The following is a 19,102-nucleotide window of genomic DNA, read 5'->3' as shown; positions in this document are numbered from 1 at the left end:
AACCCTCCTTTCAAGAGGTCCGCTAGACTTCTTTCAAGAGATCCGAAAGCCTTCTTTCAATGGGCCTGGAAGCCTCCTTTCAAGAGGCCCGGAAGCCTCCTTTCAAGAGGCCCGGAAGCCTCCTTTCAAGAGGCCCGGAAGCCTCCTTTCAAGAGGCCCGGAAGCCTCCTTTCAAGAGGCCCGGAAGCCTTCTTTCAAGAGGCTCGGAAGCCTCCTCTCAAGAGGCCCAGAAGTCTCTTTCAAAAGGCCCGGAAGCCTCATTTCAAGAGGTCCGAAAGGCTACTTTCAGAAGCCCGAAAGCCTCCTTTCAAGAGGCCCGAAAGCCTCCCTTCAAGAGAACCGAAAGCCTCCTATCAAGAGATCCGAAAGCCTCTTTTCAAGAGGCCTGAAAGCATCCTTTCAAGAGGCCCGAGATTATCCTTTCAAGAGACTCGGAAGCCTCGTTTCAAGAGGCCCGGAAGCCTCCTTTCAAGAGGCCCGGAAGCCTCCTTTCAAGAGGCCCAAAAGCCTCCTTTCAAGAGGCCTGAAAGCATCCTTTCAAGAGGCCCGAAAGCATCCTTTCAAGAGGCCCGAAAGCATCCTTTCAAGAGGCTCGGAAGCCTCCTTCCAAAAGGTCCGGAAGCCTCCTTTCAAGACACCCGGAAACCTCATTTCAAGAGGCCCGGAAGCCTCATTTCAAGAGGCCCGGAAGCCTCCTCTCAAGAGGCCCAAAAGCCTTCTTTCAAGAAGCCCGGAAGCCTCCTTTCAAGAGGCCCAGAAGTCCCATTTCAAGAGGCCCGGAAGCCTCCTCTCAAGAGGCCCAGAAGTCTCCTTTCAAGAGGCCCAGAAGCCTCATTTCAATAGGTCCGATAGCCTCCTTTCAAGAGGCATGAAAGCCTGCTTTCGAGAGACCCGAAAGCCTCCTTTAAAGAGGACTGAAAGCATCCTTTCAAGAGGCTTGGAAGCCTCCTTTCAAGAGGTCCGGAAGACTCCTTTCAAGCGGCTCGGAAACCTCCTTTCAAGAAACTCAGAGGACTCCTTCCAAGAGGTTCGAAAGCCTCCTTTTAAGAGGCCCGGAAGCCTCCTTTCAAGAGGTCCGGAAGACTCCTTTCAAGAGGTCCGGTAGACTTCTTTCAAGAAACCCAAAAGTCTTCTTTCAATAGGCCCGGAAGCCTCCTTTCGAAAGATTCGGAAGCCTCCTTTCAAGAGACTTGAAAGCCTACTTTCAAAAGGCTCAGAAGCTGCCTTTCAGAGACTCAGAGGACTCCTTTCAAAAGGCTCGAAATCCTCCTTTCAAGAAGCACGGAAGCTTCCTTTCAAGAAGGCCGGAAGTCTCCTTTCAAAAGGCCCGGAACCCTTCTTTCAAGAGGCCCGAAAGCCACCTTTCAATAGACCCGGAAGCCTCCTTAAGAGGCCCGAAAGCCTCCTTTCAAGATGCCCGGAAGCCTCCTTTCAAGAGGCCCGTTTTAAGAGGCGCGGAAGCCTCCTTTCAAGAGGCCCGGAAGCCTTTTTAAAGAGGCCCGAAAGCATCATTTCAAGAGGCTCGGAAGCCTCATTTCAAGAGGTCCGGAAGCCTCCTTTCAAGAGGCCCGGAAGCCTTATTTCAAGAGGCCCGAGAGCCTCTTTTCAAGAAGCTCGGAAGCCACCTTTCAAGAGGTCCGGAAGCCTCCTTTCAAAAGGTCCGGAAGTCTCCTTTCAAGAGGCCCAGCAGCCTCCTTTCGAGAGATCCGAAGATCCGAAAGCCTTCTTTCAATGGGCCTGGAAGCCTCCTTTCAAGAGGCCCGGAAGCCTCCTTTCAAGAGGCCCGGAAGCCTCCTTTCAAGAGGCCCGGAAGCCTCCTTTCAAGAGGCCCGGAAGCCTCCTTTCAAGAGGCCCGGAAGCCTCCTTTCAAGAGGCCCGGAAGCCTCCTTTCAAGAGGCCAGAAGCCTCCTTTCAAGAGGCCCGGAAGCCTCCTTTCAAGAGGCCCGGAAGCCTCCTTTCAAGAGGCCCGGAAGCCTCCTTTCAAGAGGCCCGGAAGCCTCCTTTCAAGAGGCCCGGAAGCCTTCCTTCAAGAGGCTCGGAAGCCTCCTTTCAAGAAGCCCGAGAGCCTCATTTCAAGAGGCATGAAGCCTCCTCTCAAAAGGCCCAGAAGTCTCTTTCAAAAGGCCCGGAAGCCTCATTTCAAGAGGTCCGAAAGGCTACTTTCAGAAGCCCGAAAGCCTCCTTTCAAGAGGCCCGAAAGCCTCCCTTCAAGAGAACCGAAAGCCTCCTTTCAAAAGATCCGAAAGCCTCTTTTCAAGAGGCCTGAAAGCATCCTTTCAAGAGGCCCGAGATTATCCTTTCAAGAGACTCGGAAGCCTCGTTTCAAAAGGTCCGGAAGCCTCCTTTCAAGAGGCCCGGAAGTCTCATTTCAAGAGGCCCGGAAGCCTCCTTTCAAGAGGCCCAAAAGCCTCCTTTCAAGAGGCCTGAAAGCATCCTTTCAAGAGGCCCGAAAGCATCATTTCAAGAGGCCCGAAAGCATCCTTTCAAGAGGCTCGGAAGCCTCCTTCCAAAAGGTCCGGAAGCCTCCTTTCAAGACGCCCGGAAACCTCATTTCAAGAGGCCCGGAAGCCTCATTGCAAGAGGCCCGGAAGCCTCCTCTCAAGAGGCCCAAAAGCCTTCTTTCAAGAAGCCCGGAAGCCTCCTTTCAAGAGGCCCAGAAGTCCCATTTCAAGAGGCCCGGAAGCCTCCTCTCAAGAGGCCCAGAAGTCTCCTTTCAAGAGGCCCAGAAGCCTCATTTCAATAAGTCCGATAGCCTCCTTTCAAGAGGCATGAAAGCCTGCTTTCGAGAGACCCGAAAGCCTCCTTTAAAGAGGACTGAAAGCATCCTTTCAAGAGGCCAGGAAGCCTCCTTTCAAGATGTCCGGAAGACTACTTTCAAGAGGCCCGGAAACCTCCTTTCAAGAAACTCAGAGGACTTCTTCCAAGAGATTCGAAAGCCTCCTTTAAGAGGGCCGGAAGCTTCCTTTCAAGAGGCCCAAAAACCTCCTTTTAAGAGGTCCGGTAGACTTCTTTCAAGAGACCCGAAAGCCTTCTTTCAATGGGCCTGGAAGCCTCCTTTCAAAAGGTTTGGAGGCCTCCTTTCAAGAGGCCTCAGAAGCTTCCTTCCAGAGACACAGAGGACTCCTTTCAAAAGGCTCGAAATCCTCCTTTCAAGAAGCACGGAAGCTTCCTTTCAAGAGGGCCGGGAGTCTCCTTTCCAGTGGCCCCGAAGCCTCCTTCGAAAAGGCCCGAAAGCCTCTTTTCAAGATGTCCGCAAGTCTTCTTTCAAGAGACCCAGAAATCTCGTTTTAAGAGGCGCGGAAACCTCCTTTCAAGAGGCCCGGAAGCCTACATTCAAGAGGTCCGAAAGCTTCATTTCAAGAGGCACGGAAGCCTTCTCTTAAGAAGCCCAGAAGTCTCCTTTCAATAGGCCCGGAAGCCTCATTTCAAGAGGCCCGGAAGCCTTATTTCAAGAGGTCTGGAAGCTTAATTTCAAGAGGCCCGGAAGCCTTCTCTCAAGAGACCCAGTCTCCTTTCAATAGGCCCGGAAGCCTTTTTAAAGAGGCCCGAAAGCATCATTTCAAGAGGCCCGAAAGCATCATTTCAAGAAGCTCGGAAGCCACCTTTCAAGAGGTCCGGAAGCCTCCTTTCAAAAGGTCCGGAAGCCTCTTTTCAAGAGGCCCAGCAGCCTCCTTTCGAGAGACCCGGCAGGCTCCCTTAAAGAGGCCCAGAAGCCTCCTTTTAAGAGGAACGGAAGTCTCCCTACAAGAGACCCGGAAGGCTCCTTTCAAGTTGCTCGAAAGCCTTCTTTCACGAGGCTCGAAAGCCTCCTTTTAAGAGGCCCGAAAGCCTCCTTTCAAGAGAGCCAGAAGCCTCCTTTCAAGAGGCCCGTTTTAAGAGGCCCGGAAGCCTCCTTTCAGGCCCGGAAGCCTCTTTTCAAAAAGCCCGGAACCCTTCTTTCAAGTGGCCCGGAAGCCTTCTTTCAAGGGCCCGGAAGCCTGCTTTTAAGACGCCTGGAAACCTACTTTGAAAAGGCTCGAAAGCCTTTTTTAAGAGGCTCTGAAACATTATTTCAAGAGGCTGCTTTAAGAGACTCGGAAGCCTCAAATCAAAAAGATCGGAAGCCTTTTTTTCCAAAGTCTTGAATGGCTCCTTTCAAGAGACTCGAAAAGCTCCTTTTAAGAGGCTTGGAGGCCTTATTTCAAGATGTTCGTATGCCTCCTTTCAAAAGGCTCGTAAACCTACTTTCAAGAGGCTCGGAAGTCTCCCTTCGAGTGGATCGGAATTCTTATTTGAAGAGGCTTGGAAGTATCCTATCAAAATGCTCAGAAGCCTCCTTTTAAGTGACTCTAAAGGCACCATTCAAGAGGATCGGAGACCTTCTTTCGACGATCACTCAGTCGCTGTAAACAATGCAGTGAGTGAATGTGCGTTCCGCTTTCATTCGTACCTTTGAATTGACAGTCCTGATTGTCAAGCGGTTTGAGTGTGGGTTAACATCGACAACCCAACATTTTTTTTTTTTTTTTCTTTTTTTTTTCAATGTGTGTGTCTGTGTGTGTTAGATGCGTTATTCCATCGTTCCGTTTGTTTATAAACGTTTCTAGTGTTTTTTGGAAATGAAAAATACCGTTTAATCATTCAACATCGAGATTTGCATGATATCAACAATATTTCGGCTCACTTTCATCGGTGCAAAGTTAGATTCCTGCAGAATTTGCCGTAAACATTTGCAGAATCGCATTCTTCGTCGATCGCCATCATTATTTGCCAGCCAAAGCCGCCAACACCTCTTACCGCCACGCGCCACCCGCCAACCGCCAACCGCCAACATCTGTAAATGGAAATGAAAATTTGTTCTGGGCCTGCAACGCATGCAAAGATTTGTTTAAGAAGACCCGTTTCCGCAATGCCTTAACATCAACGAATGGTGCCAATGAGTTGGTCATAGATGCGCTGAAAACAGAGATTCGCGACTACGTTTTGGGTGAAATTAAGGATGAAATTCGTCAAAATTTCAAATCCTTATCCGAAAATTTACCGAAAACTCCTATAGGACCACGCCCGTCATTCTTTGGTGGATCAAGTAGGAATAAAAGACAACGTGAAGCAGAAAACGGAGAAGACGAAACATCCCAACGTCCATCCAAACTACTCTGTGGAACTGGTGATGGTAATCCGGGTTCCAGCGTTGTTGCGGCCATTCAAGCGGATAACAGCCGATTTTGGTTGTATTTGTCGAATATTCATCCGGATGTGAGCGAGGAAACGGTAACAAATATGATTCATTCCAACCTGGGAGTGAATGATGTGACTGTTATCAAGTTGGTTCCCCGAGGAAAAGATGTGCGTTCTCTTTCTTTTGTGTCATACAAAGTCGGAATGGAAGTCAACTTGAAATCAAAAGCAATGTGTTTGGACACATGGCCATCTGGTGTGAGATTCCGGGAGTTTGAAGACATTGGCAGAAAACGAGATTTTTTAATGCCAGTGCTGTTGAAGCCGTCTGCAACGATCGAGACTCCGAAGACAGGCAAGTAGATTCGATAAATCCCCCTCAAGCATCATGTACGAGTCTTCGCGATAGTTGTCCCCTTACAATTTTTTATCAAAATGTCCGAGGATTAAGAACTAAAACTAAAGATCTCCGTCTGGCACTTTCATCCTGTGACTATGACGTCATCGCACTTACTGAAACTTGGCTCGGATGCGATATATTAAGCTCAGAGCTCTCGTCCGACTATGTGATTCATTGTCTCGATCGAAACCCATCTACTTCTCAACTGCTTCGTGGCGGCGGTGTGTTAATCGGCGTCAAAAAGCATTTACGTTGTAAGTTGGTCTCGCTGAATAACGCTTGCAGTTTAGAGCAGGTTGTTGTATCTGTATCGTTGCCAATGCAGTCCGTTTATATTTGCTGCATTTACATAAGACCGAATTCAGACCCCTCTGTGTACTTAGATCATGCATCGTGCGTACAACAGTTGTGTGAAATCGCCAACACTACTGACACCGTAATTACGCTGGGAGATTACAATCTACCTAGACTGTCTTGGGAATACGATGCTGACATGAATTCTTACATCCCTGTAAATGCCTCCTCTGAGCAGGAAATTACATTGACGCAGTCCATTCTCGCCTGCGGACTACAGCAGGTTCAGGATGTTCGAAATGTGAATGATAGATTACTTGACCTGGCTTTCGTTAGTGATACTAACAGAATAGAACTTTTGAATCGCCCTGTGGACTTTTAAAATTGACGCTCATCATAAGCCTTTTATTGTAAAATTGGACTTCATCAGTAAGACCGACGACATAGAACATGACCGCTTTTACTACGATTTCAACCAGTGTGACGAGGACTCAATTCAAACTCATCTTGCATCGATTGATTGGGCATCTCTCTTGGCAGATTGCGACGTCGATGATGCTGTTTTACGATTTTATGGTATAATTTATGAAACGATTCATGAGTACATACCTCTTAGACGGAAACGCTCTATAGTACACTACAGTCAACCCTGGTGGACTCCTGAACTTCGGAATCTTCGAAATAGATTACGAAAAGCTAGGAAACGGTTTTTCAAAACGCGCAATGAACAAAATAGGCAGTTACTTCATGATATGGAAGTGCACTACTCTACCAAGTTAAGTTCTGTTTTCCACGATTATATATTGCACCAAGAGTCAAATATAAAACGCGATCCGTCAATGTTCTGGAGCTACGTAAAGAAGCTAAGACGCAACGGCGGCGTTCCGAGCAATGTTTCGTATAAAGGAACTAGTGCTGATTCCACAGAGCATGCTGCTGAATTGTTTGCTGAGTTTTTCAGAAATGTTTTCTCAGACTCTCGTCCTACTCACACCCCGGATGAGCACCGTGACTGGATAAGCGGTATAGCTCATTACAACGTACATCTACCGCATCTAAATGTATCGTTAGAAGATGTGAAGAAAGTTCTTTCATCTGTAGACGGTTCCAAAGGTCCTGGTCCAGACAGTTTGCCGCCATCTTTCATTAAACAATTTGCAACGTCCCTCGCTGCGCCGGTAACGATGATCTTCAATCGCTCGCTGGATAGTGGTATTTTCCCAACTGCATGGAAGACCGCCTCCATTACTCCTATTCACAAATCCGGTAATACTCACAATGTAGAGAACTATCGTGGGATTTCTATCCTCAGTTGCCTCCCGAAAACGTTCGAAAAGATGGTTTACGAAGTCGTGTACCAAGCGGTTCGCCCTATAATCTCCGAATATCAACACGGATTTGTCCGGAAACGATCGACAACGACTAACCTGATGGTTTTTGCCAACACAGTAATCAACTCCATAGAAAGAAAACGACAAGTTGATGCCATATACGTGGACTTCAGTAAAGCTTTCGACAAGGTTCCACATTCTTTTGCTATCGATAAGATGAGGCACATGGGAATTCCTGACTGGGCAACGACTTGGTTCCAGTCCTATTTGACAGACCGCTCTGCATATGTTCACATCAACGGAGTTAATTCAGCGAATTTTGGCATTCCGTCAGGCGTCCCCCAAGGAAGTCACATAGGACCGTTAATTTTTATTCTGTTTGTTAATGACCTGTGCAATAGTCTTCGCTCCTCTAAGCTTTTATTCGCTGATGATCTAAAGATATATCGTGAAATCGAGACTAGGTTGGATTGCTGCGTTCTCCAAAATGACATTGATACACTTCTACGATGGTCCTCTTTAAATGGTATGGAAGTCAATGTTGCTAAATGCAGTTCCATAACATTCAGCCGTTTGCGAGAGCCATTGCTGACTGATTACTTTATTGGAAACAGCCGTTTACTACGAGTTTCATCGATTAAAGACTTGGGAGTCATTATTGACTCTAAAGTCAGATTTAACGACCACATCAACATGATCACAGCCAAATCGTTTGCCATGCTGGGATTTCTGAAAAGAAACACGAATGCATTCCAGGACATATATGCACTAAAAGCGTTGTATTGTGCTCTCGTCCGCAGTCTGCTAGAATATGCAGTTGTTGTATGGGCACCCTTTCATGCAACATTGATTAACAGAATGGAAGCGATTCAACGAAACTTCATCAGATACGCCCTCCGGGTACTACCTTGGAACAATACGGCTAGCTTGCCCCCCTACGAAGAACGGTGTATGCTAATAAATCTGCAATCGCTAGCTGCCAGAAGAAAACTCCTTCAAAGACTCTTCGTGTTCGGAATTCTCGCTGGAGATGTAGACTGTGGCTTTCTCCTAGCTAAAGTACACATCAACGTGCCTCGAAGACAACTACGGCATTACATACTTCTTGCCGAGTCTACTCACCGTACAAACTATGGATACAATGAGCCATGGAGCATGTGCTGCCGCACGTTTAATGAAGTAAGTCACGTGTTTGATTTTAATATTAGTAAAGAGGCCTATAAGTCAAGAATACAAAACCTAGTATAGCTAAGAAACATCTGTACAACTTTACGTTGAAGATTGAAATAAATAAATAAATAAACCCTTTAGCTTGAATACCTACTCACAGATGGAGCGCAGGTGAAATGCAAGAATAGGGTGCGGACATCGGAACACAAATGGTAAATTTCCGTTTCGAAGTTAGAATTCAAATACCTCTAGTTTGTGGAGTCTTACAGTTTAAAAAGCAAAAAGAAGTGTTAGTCAAGTGTTAGTCACGTTTATCGAACAGAACCAAAAGAAAAAGAGGGTTAGTGATTGTTTGACTGTTAGAAACTTTGTTTGTAAAATTAATGTGTTAGTATCACAGTAAGAAGACGATTATACCACTGTTCGTGAATCATCCAAAACATACAAGTTAGAAACGCCGAGAAAAAGGTAAAATGACAAACAAAAAGTGAATATGAAAAGATTAGAACATGACGTCACAGGGTATTCATTCTGTGTTCACAGGTCCGTTCAAGGGACCTGTTTCTTGTAATCTCGTTTCAAGCTCTCCATCGGTGGATCCTGGCGGTGCAGCGCACCTAATTTTCCAGCCAACTTTCGAGCGGCTGCCATCGGAAGCACGGTAAGTGAACCACAACTGCGATCGGATCAGTGTCTGCCATTCCAACATTTTCCACCCGTGACTCCTGTGTAAACCCCGATACGGCGATGTAGTGTCCGCCATTACCAAGCTTCGAGTGCGGCCTAACCACGAACCTCCGGCCGATGTTTCCTGAATGCCACGAACGGTACCACGAGGACCAGTGGTCTCCCGATTACAACTACCATCGAAAGCTTTCGCAACGGTCATCACAAGCCAAGATCCGGATCCGGCAACGATTAGCTAAACAGCAAGTATAACCCTTTGTGACGTCAGCAATAAACTTTGTTATTTAGTCTGTAGTAAATCTTGGTAGTTCTATTATTAGACAGTGCAATTCTTGAATTGTGAGTCTTTCGCCAAAAGTTGTTTTTTATGCGTCCCCGGGTTCACAAAGAATCCGTCATGCCTCGAGAGATCCAGTGGTAGCTAGACAATTATCTTCCCTCCTGTGTTCTGATTCCCCTTGTTTTTCAATCACCCGCTACATTCGTGAGATGGTAACTTTATACTTACTCCTGCTTTGAGAACATGACCGCTGTTTAGTGTATGTATGTGGTGGAACAGTCGATAAACGACCCTCAGATACCTGATCCGTAAGCTAGCGAGTTTCAAGCAAAAACCCAGATAAATCCCCCTTGCGGTGACGATGCTTTTCTCAATTCAGTCGTTTGGCTTCGCCATAGTGTGATACACATCTTAAATAATTGCCTACATTAAGGCTCTTGCAAACGCTGTATAGAGGATCAACCAACCAAGCTTAAATGGATCAACACACCCTTTCCTTCATAACTTTTGAACGCAATGACCGATCGTGATGATATTCAATAGTGATCAACGTGTTGCACTAACACAATCACAATTTTTATTTAGAAAGCTGTTTTCTTTGTTCAACTTTCTATGAGCCTTAGGTTAGGAAACACAAGTTGCTTCCGACAGGAAGCAAAACTTAGTTGATAAAGATCGATCATTATTGCGTTCAACAGTTATGAGGAAAACGGTATCAGTACTAGGAGAATTGATAAAGTTTTTTGTTTGCAAAACAGCGAGTTTTTTGATTCTCCTAAATTAGCTCTTATCTAACAAGAACATGAAATAATAACCAAAATTTCAAATGGTTAACGACACCGTTAATGCTTGATGGTACTTGAGCCTGTTTGACATCTAGGTATATGATTTAAATTAAACGTACCGTATCCTGGTGATTCCGATAGAGCGAAATGTTGAGCAAATTGTACAGATATTCCTCGAGTTGTCGCTTCCGCTCGGGGATGGCATCGAACGATACCAGAGAGTCCGGTTTCAACGGAAACCTTGGAAGGGCACTTTTCTTCCGCTTTTTGTGCGGCTTCTCCAGCTTCATCTGCATCGTTGGCTAAAAAGTGAATCGAAATTAATGTTCCAGTGAATTTGTTAGTAATTTGATTCAATTACCGACGCAGTACACTGATGCACATTGTGCATATTCCTAAAACTAGTCCGTCGTTCTTTATGACTTTTTGTGGGGAAAGGGATGGTTAGCGATGCTTTGAACGTCGTCAGCTGCTGATGTAAGTTGCGGAAATGATTGTAACGCTTCTTGATCGTCCACGTGAACTGACCATGAGTGAATTTTATTGTATATCTGCAATAAGTGGATTCAAATGAGTCATATATTACGGAACGCTTATCTAAATGAAGCCAAACGCACAAATTAGGGTTCAGTATATGGGCCGTCAAGCTACGCTCGTAATCTATAATCTCTACGTTGATTTCCAGCCCGGGAATGAATATATGTCTGTGCATGGATGTGAACTTTGTCGGTGGGTTGTGCACATAAGAAAAGGGGATTTCCGAGTCCGGTACAATACTGCCGTGGTCGCTCTCCTTCCGCTGCACCAGCACCGGGCCATCGGCTCCTATCGATACCATGGTGATCGAGTCGGAGAAGCCCAGATTTTCGTCGTACTCGTCGGCCAGCGAGTAGCACGCCAGGCTGGTGTCGATGGTCTGATCGATGTCCTCCATCCGGACGGTGCTGGATGTGCCGCTATCGTCGACACTCAAGGCCGCATTCGACGCTCCAACTTCTTGGAGTGACATTTGATCTGGAAGTAATACAAAGGGAACACTTTTAGTATGGATGTAATGTTTGCGAAATGTGAATCACTCATCGTCATCTACAACCTTTATTTTTCCCCAACTGCTTATGAAATCTTTATAGCGGAACATTTATTGTCTGCTTATCAAACAGCTGCAGAAAGGCTATTCCAGGGCGAAAAGACCGGTACTTAAAAAAACAAACTGATTCAATCCAGATTGGACTAACAGTACATATAACCATCTTTTATACAACACATGTTTAGCTTTGATGTTTAGTTTCACCTTAAAACTCCGATAAGCGAGTTTCCTGACAATTCAATCGGTTCTCGCAACTATGCCGAATTCGACAATCTAAAATCCCGCCTTATTTAAACCATATTAGTACAAAAATCAGAAACTTAAGACATTGAACGACAAAGGTTCAGCTTCAATCTTTCATAGTCTGGGTCTTATATCGAGTGGTACCTCATTAGATATCAATGGCTGGCGTTATTGGTAGTAGTAGAGGCGGATTGCGATATCTGTTCGGCCTTGTCTATTTCCAGTCAATAACCTTCACCATCAATGTGTAGAGTTTAAAGAAATGGGTTTCAGTATTATGGTTCCAGTTGAAAATCGAATTTCGAGCTCGCGAAAATCGATTTTATTTGCGTTCAACTTATAGCGCATCATTGCGCAACTAGTGCACATTGTTCGCAACCAGATGCGCTATACAGCGCACCAGATGCGCAGTAATGAAACTTGCGACTAATAGGAGAAAAATTGATTGTCGTGAGTTCAAAAATTCGGTTTTGAGCTGCACACATAATATATTCAAGAAAAGGGATTCAAACAATTTGTCGTGGAAATTGAAAAACCTCACTCCACTTAAATTGTATTACTGTGAGTAAAATTTGCTGGAAAAATCCCGATTTGTTGTGCTTTAGTTCGAATAATTTCTTAACGGTCTATATCCGCAGCTTACGGATCGCTTGTTGGCTGGACTCACTCCGGAACGCACCAATGTAGAGACCTCGGAGTCCTATTGGATACAGAACTAAAGTTTCGCCCTAATTGGGAGCAATTCATGATTCGGGAAAACAATTAATTTTGTTATATCTCGCCGACAGGTTTCGTGGCACACAATGCCTGCAATCATTCGACACCGCTCCATACTGAAGCAATGTTTGTCTGGTTTCCATACAACATAATCTAGATTAGACGTAAGAATACGAATCTTCCACCCTACGAGCAATGATGAAGCAACGGATAAAGGAGGTGAGAGTACGCCAACACGAGGCAGCAATCGCGGTTGTCCGAAACGCGCGGAATTTATCGAAATAAAAAAAATCGTCCAGCAGGAACCGAAGGAGGCTTCCGAGCCTCTTGAAAGGAGGCTTCCGAGCCTCTTGGAAGGAGGCTTCCGAGCCTCTTGGAAGGAGGCTTCAGAGCCTCTTGGAAGGAGGCTTCCGAGCCTCTTGGAAGGAGGCTTCCGAGCCTCTTGGAAGGAGGCTTCCGAGCCTCTTGGAAGGAGGCTTCCGAGCCTCTTGGAAGGAGGCTTCCGAGCCTCTTGGAAGGAGGCTTCCGAGCCTCTTGGAAGCAGGCTTCCGAGCCTCTTGGAAGGAGGCTTCCGAGCCTCTTGGAAGGAGGCTTCCGAGCCTCTTGGAAGGAGGCTTCCGAGCCTCTTGGAAGGAGGCTTCCGAGCCTCTTGGAAGGAGGCTTCCGAGCCTCTTGGAAGGAGGCTCCGAGCCTCTTGGAAGGAGGCTTCTGAGCCCTCTTGGAAGGAGGCTTCCGAGCCTCTTGGAAGGAGGCTTCTGAGCCTCTTGGAGGAGGCTTCCGGGCCTCTTGGAGGAGGCTTCCAGGCCTCTTGGAAGGAGGCTTCCAGGCCTCTTGGAGGAGGCTTCCTGAGCCTCTTGGAAGGAGGCTGAGGCCTCTTGGAAGGAGGCTTCCTGAGCCTCTTGGAAGGAGGCTTCCGAGCCTCTTGGAAGGAGGCTTCCGGGCCTCTTGAAGGAGGCTTCCAGGCCTCTTGAAGGAGGCTTCTGAGCCTCTTGAAAGGAGGCTTCCAGGCCTCTTGAAAGGAGGCTTCCAGGCCTCTTGAAAGGAGGCTTCCAGGCCTCTTGAAAGGAGGCTTCCGGGCCTCTTGAAAGGAGGCTTCCAGGCCTCTTGAAAGGAGGCTTCCGGGCCTCTTGAAGGAGGCTTCAGGCCTCTTGAAGGAGGCTTCCGAGCCTCTTGAAGGAGGCTTCCAGGCCTCTTGAAGGAGGCTTGAGCCTCTTGAAGGAGGCTTCCAGGCCTCTTGAAAGGAGGCTTCCAGGCCTCTTGAAGGAGGCTTGAGCCTCTTGAAGGAGGCTTCGGGCCTCTTGAAAGGAGGCTTCCAGGCCTCTTGAAAGGAGGCTTGAGCCTCTTGAAGGAGCTGGGCCTCTTGAAGGAGGCAGGCCTCTTGAAGGAGGCTGAGCCTCTTGGAAGGAGGCTGGGCCTCTTGAAGGGAGGCTTCCGGGCCTCTTGAAGGAGGCTTGAGCCTCTTGAAGGAGGCTTCGAGCCTCTTGAAGGAGGCTTCCAGGCCTCTTGAAGGAGGCTCTGAGCCTCTTGAAAGGAGGCTTCAGAGCCTCTTGAAGGAGGCTTCGGGCCTCTTGAAGGAGGCTTCCAGGCCTCTTGAAGGAGGCTTCCGAGCCTCTTGAAAGGAGGCTGAGCCTCTTGAAAGGAGGCTTCCAGGCCTCTTGAAAGGAGGCTGAGCCTCTTGAAAGGAGGCTCTGAGCCCTCTTGAAAGGAGGCTTCCTGAGCCTCTTGAAAGGAGGCTTCGAGCCTCTTGAAAGGGAGGCTTCCAGGCCTCTTGAAAGGAGGCTTCCTGAGCCTCTTGAAAGGAGGCTTGAGCCCTCTTGAAGGAGGCTTCCAGGCCTCTTGAAAGGAGGCTTCTGAGCCTCTTGAAAGGAGGCTTCCGAGGCCTCTTGAAGGAGGCTCTGAGCCTCTTGAAAGGAGGCTTCCGAGGCCTCTTGAAAGGAGGCTTCCGGGCCTCTTGAAAGGGAGGCCTGAGCCTCTTGAAAGGAGGCTTCCGGAGCCTCTTGAAAGGAGGCCTGAGCCTCTTGAAGGGAGGCTTGGGGCCTCTTGAAGGAGGCTTCCGGGCCTCCTGAAGGGGCTTCCGAGCCTCTTGAAAGGAGGCTTCTGAGCCTCTTGAAGGAGGCTTCCAGGCCTCTTGAAAGGAGGCTTCCGGGCCTCTTGAGAAGGAGGCTTCCGGGCCTCTTGAAAGGAGGCTGGAGCCTCTTGAAAGGAGGCTTCCAGGCCTCTTGAAAGGAGGCTTCCGAGCCTCTTGAAAGGAGGCTTCCAGAGCCTCTTGAAAGGAGGCTTCCGAGGCCTCTTGAAAGGAGGCTTCCAGGCCTCTTGAGGAGGCTTCCAGGCCTCTTGAAAGGAGGCTTCTGAGCCTCTTGAAGGAGGCCTTCCGGGCCTCTTGAAAGGGAGGCTTCCGGGCCTCTTGAAAGGAGGCTCTGAGCCTCTTGAAAGGAGGCTTCCAGGCCTCTTGAAAGGAGGCTTCCTGAGCTCTCTTGAAAGGAGGCCTGGGCCTCTTGAAAGGAGGCTTCCAGGCCTCTTGAAGGGAGGCTCTGAGGCCTCTTGAAGGAGGCTTCCGGGCCTCTTGAAGGAGGCTTGAGCCTCTTGAAAGGAGGCTTCCGGGCCTCTTGAAGGGAGGCTTCCGGGCCTCTTGAAGGGAGGCTTCCTGAGCCTCTTGAAAGGAGGCTCTGGAGCTCTCTGAAAGGAGGCCTGAGCCTCTTGAAAGGAGGCTTCGGGCCTCTTGAAAGGAGGCCTGAGCCTCTTGAAGGAGGCTTCCGAGCCTCTTGAAGGAGGCTTCCAGGCCTCTTGAAAGGAGGCTTCCAGGCCTCTTGAAAGGAGGCCTGAGGCCTCTTGAAAGGAGGCTTGAGGCCTCTTGAAGGAGGCTTCCGGGCCTCTTGAAGGAGGCTTGGGCCTCTTGAAAGGAGGCTTCCGGGCCTCTTGAAGGAGGCTTCCTGGCCTCTTGAAAGGAGGCTTCCTGAGCCTCTTGAAAGGAGGCTTCCAGGCCTCTTGAAGGAGGCTTCCGGGCCTCTTGAAAGGAGGCTGAGCCTCTTGAAAGGAGGCTTGGAGCCTCTTGAGCCTCTTGAAAGGAGGCTTCCAGCCTCTTGAAAGGAGGCCTGAGGCCTCTTGAAGGAGGCTTCCTGGGGCCTCTTGAAGGAGGCTTCCAGGCCTCTTGAAGGAGGCTTCCGAGCCTCTTGAAGGAGGCTTCCAGGCCTCTTGAAAGGAGGCTTCCAGGCCTCTTGAAGGAGGCTTCCAGGCCTCTTGAAGGAGGCTTCCGAGCCTCTTGTGAGGAGGCTTCGGAGCCTCTTGAAAGGAGGCTGAGCCTCTTGAAAGGAGGCTTCCAGGCCTCTTGAGGAGGCTTCCGGGCCCTTGGAAGGGAGGCTTGGGGCCTCTTGAAGGAGGCCTGAGCCTCTTGAAAGGCTTCCCGAGCCCTCTTGGAAGGAGGCATGGGGCCTCTTGGAAGGCTTCCTGGGCTCTATAAGGAGGCCCTCTTGGAGGCTGGGGCCCTCTTGGAGGAGGCTTCCAGGAGCCTCTTGGAAGGAGGCCTGGGCCTCTTGGAAGGAGGCTTCCAGGCCTCTTGGAGGGGCTTCCGAGGCCTCTTGGAAGGAGGCTTCCGAGGCCTCTTGGAGGAGGCTTCCGGGCCTCTTGGAGGAGCTTCCAGGCCTCTTGGAAGGAGGCTTCCAGGCCTCTTGGAGGAGGCTTCCAGGCCTCTTGGAAGGAGGCTTCCGGGCCTCTTGGAAGGAGGCTTCCGAGCCTCTTGAAGGAGGCTTCCGGGCCTCTTGGAAGGAGGCTTCCGGGCCTCTTGGAAGGAGGCTTTCCGAGCCTCTTGGAAGGAGGCTTCCAGGCCTCTTGGAAGGAGGCTTGAGCCTCTTGGAAGGAGGCTTCCGAGGCCTCTTGGAAGGAGGCTTCCAGGCCCTCTTGGAAGGAGGCTTCCTGAGCCTCTTGGAAGGAGGCTTCGAGCCTCTTGGAGGAGGCTTCCAGGCCTCTTGGAAGGAGGCTTCCGAGCCTCTTGGAGGAGGCTTCCAGGCCTCTTGGAGGAGGCTCTGAGCCTCTTGGAGGAGGCTTGAGGCCTCTTGGAAGGAGGCTTCCAGGGCCTCTTGGAGGAGGCTTCCAGGCCTCTTGGAGGAGGCTTCCAGGCCTCTTGGAAGGAGGCTTCCGAGCCTCTTGGAAGGAGGCTTCCGGGCCTCTTGGAGGAGGCTTCCGAGCCTCTTGGAGGAGGCTTGAGCCTCTTGGAAGGAGGCTTCCGGGCCTCTTGGAAGGAGGCTTCTGGGCCTCTTGGAGGAGGCTTCGAGCCTCTTGGAAGGAGGCTTCCGGAGCCTCTTGGAGGAGGCTTCCAGGCCTCTTGGAAGGAGGCTTCCGGGCCTCTTGGAAGGAGGCTTGAGCCTCTTGGAAGGAGGCTTCCAGGCCTCTTGGAAGGAGGCTTCCAGGCCTCTTGGAAGGGGCTTCCGAGCCTCTTGGAGGAGGCTTCCAGGCCTCTTGGAGGAGGCTTCCGAGCCTCTTGGAAGGAGGCTTGAGCCTCTTGGAAGGAGGCTTCTGAGCCTCTTGGAAGGAGGCTTCCAGCCTCTTGGAAGGAGGCCTGAGCCTCTTGGAAGGAGGCTTCCGAGCCTCTTGGAAGGAGGCTGGGCCTCTTGGAGGAGGCTTCCGGGCCTCTTGGAAGGGAGGCTTCCTGGAGCCTCTTGGAGGAGGCTTCCGAGGCCTCTTGGAAGGAGGCTTGAGCCTCTTGGAGGCTGAGGCTTCCTTGGAGCTGAGGCCTCTTGTAAGAAGGCTTCCGAGCCTCTTGGAAAAAGGCTTCTGGACCTCTTGAATGGAGGCTTCCAGGCCTCTTGGAAGGAGGCTTCCGGGCCTCTTGGAAGGAGGCTTCCAGGCCTCTTGGAGGAGGCCTTCCGGGCCTCTTGGAGGAGGCTGGAGCCTCTTGGAAGGAGGCTTGAGCCTCTTGGAAGGGCTCGGGCTGCCTCTGGAAGGAGGCTTCCAGGCCTCTTGGAAGGAGGCTTCCAGGCCTCTTGGAGGAGGCTTCCAGGCCTCTTGGAAGGAGGCTGGGCCTCTTGGAAGGAGGCTTCCAGGCCTCTTGGAAGGAGGCTTGAGCCTCTTGGAAGGAGGCTTCTGAGCCTCTTGGAAGGAGGCTTCCAGGCCTCTTGGAAGGAGGCTTCCGAGCCTCTTGGAGGAGGCTTCCGAGCCTCTTGGAGGAGGCTTCCAGGCCTCTTGGAGGAGGCTTCTGGGCCTCTTGGAAGGAGGCTTCCAGAGCCTCTTGGAAGGAGGCTTCCAGTGCCTCTTGGAAGGGGAGGCTTCCAGGCCTCTTGGAGGGAGGCTTCCAGGCCTCTTGGAGGAGGCTTCCAGGCCTCTTGGAGGAGGCTGAGGCCTCTTGGAAGGAGGCTGGGCCTCTTGGAAGGAGGCTTCCGAGCCTCTTGGAGGAGGCTTCCGAGGCCTCTTGGAGGAGGCTTCCGAGCCTCTTGGAAGGAGGCTTCCAGGCCTCTTGGAAGGAGGCTTCCAGGCCTCTTGGAAGGAGGGCTTCCAGGCCTCTTGGAAGGAGGCTTCCGAGGCCTCTTGGAAGGAGGCTTCCCGGGCCTCTTGGAGGAGGCTTCCAGGCCTCTTGGAAGGAGGCTTGGGCCTCTTGGAAGGAGGCTTCCAGGCCTCTTGGAGGAGGCTTCCAGGCCTCTTGGAGGAGGCTGAGCCTCTTGGAAGGAGGCTTCCGAGCCTCTTGGAGGAGGCTTCCAGAGCCTCTTGGAAGGAGGCTTGAGGCCTCTTGGAAGGAGGCTTCCAGGCCTCTTGGAAGGAGGCTTCCGAGCCTCTTGGAAGGAGGCTTCCAGGCCTCTTGGAAGGAGGCTTCTGAGCCTCTTGGAGGAGGCTTGGGCCTCTTGGAAGGAGGCTTCCGAGCCTCTTGGAAGGGGAGGCTGGGCCTCTTGGAGGAGGCTTCCGGGCCTCTTGGAGGAGGCTTCCAGGCCTCTTGGAGGAGGCTTCCGAGGCCTCTTGGAAGGAGGCTTCCAGGCCTCTTGGAGGAGGCTGAGCCTCTTGGAGGAGGCTTCCAGGCCTCTTGGAAGGAGGCTTCCGGGCCTCTTGGAGGAGGCTTCCAGGCCTCTTGGAGGAGGCTTCCGAGGCCTCTTGGAAGGAGGCTTTGAGCCTCTTGGAAGGAGGCTTCCAGGCCTCTTGGAAGGAGGCTTCCAGGCCTCTTGGAGGGGGCCTCCGGGCCTCTTGGAGGGAGGCTTCCGGGCCTCTTGGAGGGGGCTTCCGGGCCTCTTGGGAGGGGGCTTCCGGGCCTCTTGGAAGGAGGCTTCCGAGCCTCTTGGAAGGAGGCTTCCGAGCCTCTTGGAAGGAGGCTTCCGAGCCTCTTGGAAGGAGGCTTCCGAGCCTCTTGGAAGGAGGCTTCCAGGCCTCTTGGAAGGAGGCTTCAGGCCTCTTGGAAGGAGGCTTCCGAGGCCTCTTGGAGGAGGCTTCTGAGCCTCTTGGAGGAGGCTTCCAGGCCTCTTGGAAGGGAGGCTTCCGGGCCTCTTGGAAGGAGGCTTGAGCCTCTTGGAGGAGCTGAGCCCTCTTGGAGGGCTTCCAGGCCTCTTGGAAGGAGGCTTCTGAGCCTCTTGGAGGAGGCTTCCAGGCCTCTTGGAAGGAGGCTTCCAGGCCTCTTGGAAGGAGGCTTCCGGGCCTCTTGGAGGAGGCTTCCGAGCCTCTTGGAGGAGGCTTCCAGGCCTCTTGGAGGAGGCTTCCGAGGCCTCTTGGAGGAGGCTTCCAGGGCCTCTTGGAAGGAGGCTTCTGAGCCTCTTGGAAGGAGGCTTCCAGGCCTCTTGGAAGGAGGCTTGAGCCTCTTGGAAGGAGGCTTCCAGCCTCTTGGAGGAGGCTTCCAGGCCTCTTGGAAGGAGGCTCTGAGCCCTCTTGGAAGGAGGCTTCCAGGCCTCTTGGAGGAGGCTTCCGGGCCTCTTGGAAGGAGGCTTCCGAGCCTCTTGGAAGGAGGCTTCCGGGCCTCTTGGAAGGAGGCTTCCAGGCCTCTTG

General features: G+C 50.9%; 1 protein-coding gene across 7 annotated transcripts in view; it reads right to left on the bottom strand.

Moving 5' to 3' along the window:
- Positions 1–19,102, bottom strand: part of LOC134223224 (phospholipase D2) — a 55,933-nt gene that overhangs the window by 6,034 nt on the left and 30,797 nt on the right. For all 7 annotated transcript variants that reach the window (XM_062702368.1, XM_062702370.1, XM_062702372.1 and 4 more), the window contains 3 exons: positions 10,722–11,118; positions 10,466–10,655; positions 10,224–10,406 (listed from right to left, as the gene is read on the bottom strand). In XM_062702368.1, coding sequence (XP_062558352.1) covers positions 10,224–10,406; positions 10,466–10,655; positions 10,722–11,118 — 770 coding nt within the window. The remainder of the gene's footprint in view (positions 1–10,223; positions 10,407–10,465; positions 10,656–10,721; positions 11,119–19,102) is intronic.

The sequence above is a fragment of the Armigeres subalbatus genome, chromosome 3 (genome assembly GCF_024139115.2).
Source record: "Armigeres subalbatus isolate Guangzhou_Male chromosome 3, GZ_Asu_2, whole genome shotgun sequence".
Classification (NCBI taxonomy): domain Eukaryota; kingdom Metazoa; phylum Arthropoda; class Insecta; order Diptera; family Culicidae; genus Armigeres; species Armigeres subalbatus.
This window is presented reverse-complemented; position numbering and strand designations above follow the sequence as displayed.